Raw genomic sequence first — 11,540 nt, 5'->3', positions numbered from 1 at the left:
TAAAGGTTAAAGTTTACCTTTTGCTGTTAATGTAACTGTGGTTGGCATGTTTGCATAAGCAGCCAGCTCCTGTCAAATTAGGAAATCCACATTGGGATTTTATCAGTGGTGGAAAAACTTGGAGGGCACCATCCTGAAAACACTTGTGCCAACTGAAACTGCAACACAGTTCCCCTCCTGCAAACACTGGTCTGTCCTGTATCGTGTTCAGGAGGACAAATCATTCACATAGAAGTGACCACATATTGAAGACCTCGTGCAGTGAATGTTGAGAATATTAGAGAGACAATCTTTAAATAATAAAAAGGCCAGATGACAGTTTGAGGGTGTGCTAAGGTATCAGTTTCTGTTGTCATTCGTCCTTGCCAGAGGGGAATTTTCCATTATTTTCTCATAGAAGTGAAAAATTAACCAATAAAACTTAATGGTAGATGCATACAATGACAGGATTCCCTCCTGGCTCCTGTCTCATCCCTGTTAGTTGGCTTCAGGATCATGGCTTTGGCATGTCTCTAAAAACAGTATCTGTTCCAGGAACTTTGTCTTCAAATACATTCCAAGTGTGTTATCTGTAAAAGGTAACAACCCTAAAAGGAGAGTAGATAAATGCTCCTGACAGATACCTCAGTCTGTTGAAACTTATGTCCTTAAATGAATACTTTACATTATGTATTCAAAAATTCAGAGGTAGCAAGATTAATGAGACATTTTTATGGAGCTACCCAGTTTTCGTAAAAGAAAATATGCTGGATAAGTTATCAGGAGGTTTCTATCAGCTTTAAGTTAATTAGTAATTCTTCATAGAGAAGGATGCTGTAAAACAAGCTCAAAATCCATGATCCTTGACTCTGCTACAGTAGCAGAAAGGAGAGCTCATTCTGCTGCTGGCAGAGTCTGGAAGAACCAGTGTTTTATCCCAGTTGGCTCCAGGATGTCCTTTCTGGAAGTCTTGCTCTGTGTCCTGTTCCTGGCCAGCAGATCCCTGGGTGAAAAAGGAGCTCTAAAACGTAAGACATGGTGGGATTTTATTTGATTGTCAGGACAGGGGTGTGTCCATGTCCATCCACTGTGGGAGTGCTGCTGTGGCACTGCAGTCCCAATGGGAATTCTCCTTGTGCCTTAAGTGGAGTTTATTTTAAATAACAGGAAAACAATGTAAATGGGGAGACCTTTGACAGCTGCCTTCCTGTGTGGTGTCATAATTCTTGAGTTCTGTGCTGCCAAGGGCATATTCTATAGAGACCTAAATGTGCTCTGGCTTTCACCTGTTACTCTGTCCTTCTGCACATCAAAAAGGTCCCGACCATATGAGTTACAACTAAAATACTCAGGGTCCTGGTGGCTTTTAATCATTTTGAGTCAGTCTCTCCATGTCAAAAGGATGTTTTTAAAAGAGTTGAATGCCTTGGTTCTTTTTCAGTAGGAATACTTTGTATAGAGGTTAAAGAATTACACATTCTTTTGAGAACAAGTATTCTTAGATTTTTTGATACAGAGAAAATCATCAGTAATTAAGAGCATGACAACAAGAATGCATTGAAAGCAAAGTAGTTTTAAATACGAAGCTAATTAATATGGAATTGTCTCTGGTTCTCTTATAGTATAAAGTACTGGTCAGGGGTTTTTTTAATAGGAGGATTTTCTACTGATTGATTTTATACATTTATTTATTTTATCATCACTGTTCTTTACCTGGTAGCTACCAGTTACTAGTAACCAGGTATCACTAACCTGACAGTGATGGAAACCAACTGCAGGTACTATTGTCTAGTTACTAGTTTTCATTTGCGATCTGGGGAATTTTTTTCTGCTACTTTAGCCTTTCAATCACCAAAAAAAGTTCCCACTTGAAGGCTAACTTTGCATTTATATAGACTCGAGTCCTGTGAAGGGCTCAGCAGTGAGTTCCTCAATGACATGGAATATTAGAGCATTAGTGTCCTAGGGCACACACTCCCTCTCTCCCCAGCACAGTCACAGCTGGTTATTTTCTGCTCCCTTAGTATTTTTTGAAACATTGCTAAAAGAATTGTGATTATGTTACTGTTGCTTATCTCCTAAGCCATGCCAAATGCTACTTGAGACTTCATTGTTCTGTGCTTTATAGGCGTAACATGGGATCTGTATTGAGGTTGTCTTGGAAAATGCTTCAGTGCTTGATGCCCTTTTGAGAGAAAGGCCTGCAGTACATGAAAATAGATTTGTGCAAATGCAAGCCTTGATTCACTGTGTAATCATTTAGATTTATCTCTGGTTAGCAGGAAATGTTGGATTAGATTGCCTTGGAGACTGGGGAGGAAGGAGGCTTCTCCCACCTCTTTTTGAAATCAAGACTGCTCAGAGCAGAGTTTCTCTAGCTAATAATGCTTTAGTCAGGAGTTTGTAGTGCCCCTGTTCGTGGTGTGAAATCCCTCTGACAAAAGCAGCAACATTAGGGATGCTCTGATACTCCTTGCTTCCAGTCAGTTCTCTGGGGGGCTCGGAAGGATCTGGCCAGAGATCTTTCAGTTCTGACTCTCTGGCTTCATTCTAAATGTGTATCCTCTCACTGGGAACAGTTATGACAAGCTATACTCAGCTGTGTTGGCTCTTTGGGGCTTTTTCTGAGTATTCAGGTGGTTGTTTGGTGTTGAGTCCAAGTCCTACGTGGGAGAGAAACAGGTAGCAAAGAGTGCAGGGTGTGAGGGACAAACCTGGTGATGTTTGATGTCTGCCTAAGGCTGCTGAGGAAGGTGTTTTAGCCAGTCACACACCTGTGGATATGTAAACACTCAGCTTCTGGATCATGATTTACAGCCCACAATGTTTACACAGCAAAGGAGACAGATGAGAATTGAATTAACACAAACCAGATCCTTTTGTAGGCCAAAATGAGGAATAATCCCAATGCAAAACACACACAAAGGTTTTAATTGGGATTATAATTAGAAGGTTGGAATCTCAAATGGATTTCATGACTTTCAGCCTTTGCCAGCAATCCAGAGGTAATACACAGTGGAATTCAGGTACAACCACACTTAAACGATGTGATAAAAATCATCATAACACACAATTTACTGGGCAGCTGGGAGATGGGTGCACATTCAGGGTAAAGTAATTTAAGCTGGTAAATCTTCATTTCTCAAATAATTTCAAAAATTTCCAGGGGCAAGGCACTGGAAAGTAAGATTTAGTATCATCTAGAGTATGTCATGAAGCTTAAATTTCTGGTGCCATTAGCAATCCAGCCCAGTGACAGTATGTTACCGGATAATTGCATTAAGTACTTGATTTGTTTTAATTCACAGCCAACTGCAGTGGAGTTGAGGACTTTGAGGCCTGCCTGGGTAACACAACTCAATTCTGTCCTAGTCATTTTCCTTGTCTGTGTAAAAATGGAGAACCTTTCTGCAGGTAGGGTGTGGGGTTGGTTTGTTTAAATATACACCATGTAAATGTCAAATATATTCTTGAGGATGAACTAAATTTAGACCCTGCAATGTGATCCACGAAAGTAGATGTTGATCTTCATTCACAATCTGCATAAGTTTATAACTCTGGTACAAAGCATCTGGGCTCAGAGTTTTCTTTTTAAAAACAAGTAATTCCCAATGTAGGTAATCACTATAATCCTTAATTTTCACATGCTCTTTCTTGTCTCAGATATTTTACTTTAGAACTGCATTATCTGCGTAATGGCACGTTCATTTTTTTCCCCAGGTTGATCAAATTTTCTTTAGAGTTAAAAAACCCCAAATAGGATATTTTAATGTTCTATTCTCCATTACACAGTTGTTTTTTTCCTTTTAAAAAATCAGTGTCGTAATGACAGATATCACTGTCACGTTTCACTTACATCTGCAGAGTCTGGAAATTCAGCACCTTTGTCATGCTTAGAGCTGGCACAGGGATCTTTGCCCTCAGTCATGCCATGACTTGGGTACTGCACCCTGTTCCCAGAAAAGCTTATTATCTCCTCCTGAAATGCCAGCCTGGACTTGTTGCCCCAGAAGCTGGCAAAGTGCTTTTGCATCAAATCTGGAAAAAGATGTGTGTTACTAAGAAAAGTAACACCTTCAGGCAAACTGGAAAAGTAGTGAATCTCTTGGCCCCTGTATTCAGTAATAAAAAATTATATAGCAAAATATTTTACCTTTTTTTGGGTATTACTTTTGAATTAAAATGGTGTTGCTGAAAATGAGTATTTTTATTTGCAGATGTGATTACTTCAGAGTGGGCTGGAAGGACTACTGGTACATGGGCCCCAAATGTAACCACCTTTGGAACACTCTAGATTTCATTTTAGTGGCTACTGTTCCTGCAGTAACACTGGTTATCATAGTGACTGTAATATTTTCCTGTGTCTACTGCTGTAAAAGTGAAAAACCTGGGTAAGTGACTTTGGGTGCAGATAGAAGGGGTTTTATGTGGAAGGAAAGCAAAAGGAGTCTGGTATTCTGGTTAATTTTTAACCTCTGGATATTTAAATGGACAAAGTTGCCCTGGAGCATCCTCTGCCAAAATAAATGTTTGTACAATTTAAAACTAAATCAAAGCGTCTTCCCTGAGCACTCAACACTTACTCAGCATTTTACTACTGCGTGTAGAACTTCACTCTGAGTCATTGCCTTTTTTCTTTAGGGCTTACCAGACAAGCTTTAAAGATTGATAAGTCCATTTGCTACTTAAACTCGAGACTACCAGATGTGTCTTTGTGATTTATTTGCTCTTAAGGATTGGCTTGCTTTCCACAAGTTTAGTAAAAAAGGAACAAGGCCAAAACATTGGCAAGAGTTTGGGCGATTAAACTCAGTTCCTCCTGTTCTTTGGTCTCCGACTTTGGCAATTGGAGCTGCTTTTTCCTTCCAACACTTTTCCCCACTGATACCTCTCCCAAGTACATAGACAGTATGGGTTTTTTTCTTTCACTGAGCCCCAGTGTCATAGAAGAGCTGTAATAATACATAGCTCTTGTACAGCCACTGCCACAGGTCATCTGAAGCTGTGCCACGGCTGTTGAACCAATCTGCAGGACAAAAAGATTTGTCAAGACCCTCAGCACTGCTCATACTCTAAATTCCCACTGTTCCCCCCTGCAGGAAGCAGCCAAACTCACCCTACCTTGAGGTACAGCACAACCCTGCCTTCAGTGCTGACACACCTGCCCACCTGGGGCACAGGTACCCACAGCCACCCAGGGTAAGAGAGGGGGGGCACACCACGTGTTCCTGGGGCTGGGGGAGCCAGGCAGGGGGGTGTGATTCAGAATAGTATATGAATAACAAAAAGAAAAGGTCATCTGGTAAAATAAAGGTACTCAAGGTTTAAAATCTCCCCAGTATTTGATTTCCAAGATCGGCTGAATGCACGTGAGAAGGTGAAACTCTTCAAGATTCCTGTGAGACAGAGTAGAGTGTTTTATAGGACCACCTTTGTAGTCTGTGATGGAGCTGGGATTTGAGTTTTGGTCCCCAGAGGACCAGCTGCTGCCTTTTGGGCCAGGGTCACCCTCTGCTGGGCCAGTTTTCTCCATTAGACAAGATGTAGTAGAGATCATTGCTTGAACTAATGGAAAAGATGGATAAATGCAGTTAAAAACCAACATGAAATAAAAAGAAACAAAAGGGAATATATTTGTGTGTGTTCATTTGCTCATTCAGTAGTTCAGGTGATTATTTTACATATTAAGGAGTGTACAGGGTGTGACAAGAATACATTGTGGGCTGCCTGAGAAAAGAAAGAAAGGAATCTATTCTGATCCATTATTTTCTGTTAAATCTATCTGTAAAGCATCATTATCTTGGCAATGCAGCAGCCTTATCCTGCCTTCACCAGGAGATGGTGCTGTTTAATTTTGAACTAGTTCAGAATTTGGTTCAGCTAATGCTGTTTTCGAGGTTAATAACTGGTTTACTTAATTGTGCAAAGACTCACCTGGGTGGGTGTTCCTCTGTTATATCTATATAGACTATATAATATATAGTCTATAAAGACTTCTCTACTGAGTCTTTTAGATAAATTGAATTTATACATTTGAAAATGTGAATATAACAAACATTATGTTTTGTAAGTGCTAGACTGGTTTATAACTTCCAACACACTGTACCTGGTGAGCTGGGGTTTGTCATTTGTTGTCGTTTTGCTCTGTGTAACCACCTGATCCTCTCCATCAGGATCAGGATGGCTGGGGTGGACAAATTCCAAAAACTTCACTGAGAAGACAAGATTTTGATGAAATCTCAGTCCCAAGCCAAAGAGGGAATTACAGGTATGCTGCTCTTTTTCTGTATTTTTTTTCTCATTTTCACTTTATATTTTGGCTTGGAGACTCAGAATGACCTTGTAGCTTTGCCAGTGGCACAGCAACCAACAAAGGTCCAGTAAATGGCAAAGCTTTTGACTGGACTATTCACATACACTCCCATACATAAATCCTAAAGTACTGATTTACCCAGGGGCTTCTATGGTTTTCCTCTTATAATTCCAAACATATTCCTTTTCATTACTTTTAGAAACACACTTTCCTTGGTTGTGCTTCCTCACTTTGACCCTCCCCATTATCCAGCCAACTGTTGCAGCTCCTACCTGCAAGCTTTGCAGAGGTGTTGCCTCAATGCAGTAGTGAGCTTTAATATTTTTACATTTCAGTTTAAAGGAACACTTTGTGCAATTTGCAGGGTATTATAACACAGGTTTTTAATACCCTTTTTCTCTTTTGCACAGTTCCATGTATTCTCAGCCCCCGAGGAGACCAGATCCAACCACAGACCGCTTCTCTCTGCCCAGGCCCCAGTGGGAAGGATTTGACTATCCCAGAAAGAATTTGCCTCCTGCAGATTATGCAGGGGGCAGACAATATCAGGTACATATTAATTACATACCTATGCATACTAATTACATACCTATGCATATAGACTATTTATCTATATGGTACTAAATAGAAATCGAAGCCACCTTTTCCTATGCGGGTGTTTTCTTCAGGAATTTTACAGGAACTGACCCTGCTGAAATGTTTTTAAATATTTCAAAACCTGTTTCAGTTTGTGTGGACACAGTCCTAATACATTCAGTTATTTGCGTGAAAATCACCTCCCAAAGCTCCTGGTGAGTGCACACTCAGGAGCAGCACATACTAACAAAAGAAATACATATAAATGCAGTTTAATTAGATCAATTATTTTAATAGCAAGCAGGAGGGTGTGTCATGCTACTAATTTAATTCTAATATCTTTACAGAGATACTAAGAACAAGTGCTCTCTATATCAGAAATATCTTGGAATGCTGCTGATCACTGGGTAATCCAGATGCTGAGAGAGCAGTGAGACCCTGTGGATTGGGACACAGAGGAATTGGCCATCACTACTAGAAAGCACTAAAAGTTATTGCAAAGAAAAGGTACAGAAGATAATTATAAACCAAAACATGATATTACATGATCTTAGCACCTGATTGTTTACTCTGCAATTGGTGACAACTCTTTGTGAACACCTGACATTACAGTTCCCAGAGCTGCTGCTCAGTATTGCTGAGGTGGTTGCACATCTGTTGGGACACAGGTTCTTTGGGATTAACCTCGTGCCCTGTGCCTAAATGACAAGAAGTCCCTGTCACAAGAAGCTGCCTCAGAAGACACTCATGCTGTTTACAGGGCCATGAATTTCTCTTAGCTCTAATTTTGAAGATTCTTCAGGGCATTGTAGCAAGTAGAGCCTGCTGTACCCTGACTGACATTGCTTTGCTTTTCCCCTTAAAGGCCAATATTTAAAGAAAGAAAACAAAAAATTACATATAATTCTGAGTTTGCCTTTAAAACTGCCATGGCTTTCTTTGTAACTTTTTCTGTAAATGATGAAAATAAATGAAGCTGTGGAAGATTGACTACCTTGCCACTAACAAATTAAAGAGGCTGAAGTCCTGGATTTATTTCCCATTTTCCAAAAAGTCTGAAGCGCATTATATTGAGATTTATATTAGAACACTTTTCCTTAGTGTTAGCTAATATGTGAAAGTATATGGCAAAACCGGAATCATGAAGTTTTTAGAAAGGTTGGGGTTTTTTTTGTTTGGTTTGGTTTTTGGTTTTCCCCCAAAGTCACAAATACCCAAAGCAGGCATACCCACTGGCTTTCACAACAGTCTGAAACTATTGAGGGCAGATTTGCCAACTGTTAAATCACTAATGCTCTCAGAGGAACTTCTCATGGATAGTTGAAATCACAGGCACAAAAATTCATCAAAAAGAATCCAAAGATTTTCTGGACGTGGACTGCTTGCAAACCTGCATTGCAATGTCTTCTGAGAGTGCAGCCAGCTTAAAGTAATGCTTGTGCTTATAAGTGTTGAGAATTTAGTTGCAGGTTAAAGCACAAAGAAGCTGAATGTTCATAGTGGTAACACCTGCAGAGCCAGCTTGAAGCAGCATCTTGTGCTGGAGTCACTAGAGGAGGAAGAGGGAAGGATGGCCCTGCTTTTCCTTGTCTCCCACTGTCCTTTAATAGGCGTGTTCAGTAACAGCATCCTCCTGTCATCCAGCTGGTTTTCAATTTCTATCAGAAATAAGAGAAGTGAGAATGGTTGCCTCTCTGTTATCTTCAGAAACACTCAGAAATGGTGTTGGCACATCTGTTTAGATCCCAGGCAATCAGTTTAGGCCCTTTTGACCTCAGAAATTTAGATCTGAAGGTGTCAGAGAATTGTGTCAGTGAATTGCCTTTCTCTGTCCCTTCTCAGCCTCGGGAAGTGCCACAATCTGACAAACTGTGGTTGTTGTTGACCTCGATCCAGCTGTTTTACCAACCTCAGAGTGACCACAGGATTCAAGAGTGTTCAGTTTGATATTCCACCACTGCTTTGAAAAGGAATAGGAGGAAGAGATAAGGCAATGCTGTCACATATCCATGGTGCTGGTATGGGACTCCTCAGCTCCCACTGCCGTGCTGGGTCCGTGACAGGGGCTCAGGTGATCCCACCCACACGGCTCTGCCCCCGTGGAGACCCCTGGACATGGTGGGGCCACCCAACAGTCACAGAATAGTTGGGGTTGGAAGGGACCTCTGGAGATCATCCAGTCCAACCCCCTGCCAAGACAGGTCACCCAGAGCAGGTGACACAGGAACATGTCCAGGTGGGTTTGGAATGTCTCCAGAGAGGGAGACTTGACACCCTCCCTGGGCAGCTGTTCCAGTGCTCTGCCACCCTCGTGGAAAGAAGTTCTACCTCATGTTGAGGTGGAACTTATTGTGTTTTAGTTTATGGCCATTGCTCCTCATGCTGTTGCTGGGCACTGAAGAGAGTCTGGCACCATCCTCCTGGCACCTGCCTTGGAGATATTTGTATGGATTGATGAGATCCTATCTCAGTCTCCTCCAGACTGACCAGGCCCAGCTCCCACGGTCTCTCCTTGTAAGAGAGATGCTCCAGACCCCAAATCATCTTTGTGGCCCCTGCTGGACCCTCTCCAGTAGCTCCTTGTCTCTCTTGTGCTGAGGAGCCCAGAACTGGACACAGCTCTCCAGATGTGCCTCACCAGGGCCGAGCAGAGGGGCAGGATCTCGATGCCCCCCAGGATCCCATTGTCCCTCCTGGTCCCTGGGCACAGTGCCAGCTCATGGTGGGGTCACCCCATACTGCCCCAGGTGTGTCTAAGCAATCCCCTACTCAACACCCGAGGGTTTGAGGTCACATTTCTCAGGGATCCACTTCTGCCTTTACACTGCAAACTACCTGGAAACGCAGCTCTGGAGTCTGGATTTCTCCCTGGCTGCCAATGAATAAAAGGTGTGCCAAGCCTTGCCCCAGTCCTCCTTTGCTCATATTTGTACAGCAGGCTCTGAATCTTGTGACAAACAGGAATACAAAGTTCCCAAAACAAGTTCTTATGCTTGTTCCCAAAACAAGTTCTTATGCTTGTCATGAAAAGGTTCATATCTGTATCCTAACTACTTTTATATATTAAAATACTATTGTTTCAACCTCATATAGAATCTCACATTTAACAAAAAAAGTAGGGGTTTCATGCTGATAAAAGAGCTCCACAGAACCAAAACCATGCTCTGGGCTATTTAAAGGTTGGGTGTTTTATTCAGGAGATTATTTCACTGCCCTCCAGGGAACAGGTCTGGGGGGTGGGTCCCCGTCATGCTCTCACTGTGCCCCCAGGGGGTGTGTGCGGAGTCACCTCTCGGTCTGGCCCGGTCCCCCGGGGTGTGTGCGGGGTCACTCCGCGGTCCCCCCGGGGTGTGTGCGGGGTCACCCCGCGGTCCCGCCCGGTCCCCTCGGGGGTGTGTGCGGGGTCACCCCGCGGTCCCCCCGGGGTGTGTGCGGGGTCCCGCCCGGTCCCCCCTCGCTGCCCCTCACGGCGACGGGGGCGCGGGGGGGTCTGAGGGGGCGGCGGCGGCTGCGCCTGCTCGGCGCGCGGGGGCGCGCGTGACGTGCGCGGGGAGCGGAGCGGGGCCGCGCGCGCTCGCGGCCGCCGCCCGGCCCAGGCTGCGGGCGGAGCGGGCCCAGGCCCGGCCCGGCCCCAGCGCCGAGTCCCGCGGGCCCGGCGCACCCCGGGCCTGCACAGGTGAGCCGGGGCACGGGCGCGGGGACGGCGGGGCCGGGCCGGCCGCGTTCCAGGCCCCCCGCCGCGGGCGCCGCGGGCCGCGGGCGGCCCCGGGCGGGCGGGCGGCGGAGCCCCGGGCGGGCCCGGCGGTGCCGCGGCGGGCGGGCGGTGCGGGCGGGCCCCGCGGCGGAGGGGCCGCGCGGGCGGGCAGAAAATGGCGGAACACAAGATGTCGGCCGGGCCGGGCCCGCGGGGCGGGGAGGCCGCGGCTCCGCGCCGGGGCACGGGGCGATCCCGCAGGGACGAGGCTATTCCCGCCGGGTCGGGGCTATCCCGGCGCCATCCCCGCGCCTCGGCCCGCGCGGCCGCGGGACTCCCGCTCCTTTGTCCCCGCGCTCGCTCCGCCGCCTCCCCCGCCCCGCGACACCGCGGGCGCGCCCGCGCCGGGCACGCGCGGGAGGAGGGAGGGAGGGAAGAAGGGAAGGAGGGAGGGATGCGCCGGGATCCGCTCGTGCCGTCGGGGACCGGCAGCCCCGGCCCTCAAACAGCCGCGTCCGTCACTGTGGTTTTATTTACCAGGGGAAGTTTTGTTGCTGCCGCGGATGTACATTTTTTTTGTCCTGTTTTGTTTTATTTATTATTTTTTGTTACGAGCGTTTTAGCGCGTTTTAGGCAGCGAGACAAAATCTCGCTCGCTGGTTTTGTCTGTGTCGTTTTAAATGGTTTTAGAGTATAAGTTCTCCTGGGTGCCTTGTAGGTGGACACAATAAAGGATCTTTAAATGGATATGTTGGTTTTTCATAGCCTTTCTGCGAAGAGTCTGTGTTAACCTGCACCGTATGTTATTAATTGGGTTTTCTGCTTAAGGTTTTCTTGCTGCGTTTCTGTTGGTTGCTGCATTAAAAATTAGGGGGAAAATCCCCAAACCGTGAAGTGTCATAGGAGGAAGATAATTCTCTTTTTCAAGTTAAATGTTATTTAAGAAATAAGATGACTACAAAACATCTGGTTTGTGTT

At 45.0% G+C, this 11,540-nt stretch overlaps 2 protein-coding genes across 5 annotated transcripts in view; both read left to right on the top strand.

Annotated features, from left to right (window-relative positions):
* Positions 1-31: 31 nt before the first annotated feature.
* On the top strand, positions 32-7,413 carry LOC113996431. Its single transcript, XM_027737455.2, has 7 exons — positions 32-1,007; positions 3,288-3,393; positions 4,197-4,370; positions 5,079-5,178; positions 6,153-6,247; positions 6,703-6,841; positions 7,216-7,413. Exons 1-7 carry the CDS (start codon positions 836-838, stop codon positions 7,222-7,224), a joined length of 795 nt encoding a protein of 264 aa, XP_027593256.1. The 5' UTR covers positions 32-835; the 3' UTR covers positions 7,225-7,413.
* Positions 7,414-10,475: 3,062 nt separating this feature from the next.
* Positions 10,476-11,540, top strand: part of ZNF711 (zinc finger protein 711) — a 29,522-nt gene continuing 28,457 nt past the window's right edge. For all 4 annotated transcript variants that reach the window (XM_027737449.2, XM_039382584.1, XM_039382583.1 and 1 more), the window contains exon 1: positions 10,476-10,544. The gene's annotated coding sequence lies outside the window, so the exon portion shown is untranslated. The remainder of the gene's footprint in view (positions 10,545-11,540) is intronic.

Source organism: Pipra filicauda, unplaced genomic scaffold (genome assembly GCF_003945595.2).
Source record: "Pipra filicauda isolate LSUMZ 115617 unplaced genomic scaffold, ASM394559v2 scaffold274_size1021923_pilon, whole genome shotgun sequence".
Lineage (NCBI taxonomy): Eukaryota > Metazoa > Chordata > Aves > Passeriformes > Pipridae > Pipra > Pipra filicauda.
Note: the sequence above shows the minus strand (reverse complement) of the source record. Positions and strands in the feature narration are given on the sequence as shown.

What these genes read in the sequence shown, in the direction of transcription:
- LOC113996431 (XM_027737455.2), top strand. Translation starts at nt 836, where the DNA reads ATGATCCTTGACTCTGCTACAGTAGCAGAAAGGAGAGCTCATTCTGCT. An exon ending in TGAAAAAGGAGCTCTAAAAC is followed by an intron (nt 1,008 to 3,287) that starts GTAAGACATGGT and finishes TTTAATTCACAG; the next exon opens with CCAACTGCAGTGGAGTTGAG. An exon ending in TGTAAAAGTGAAAAACCTGG is followed by an intron (nt 4,371 to 5,078) that starts GTAAGTGACTTT and finishes TCCCCCCTGCAG; the next exon opens with GAAGCAGCCAAACTCACCCT.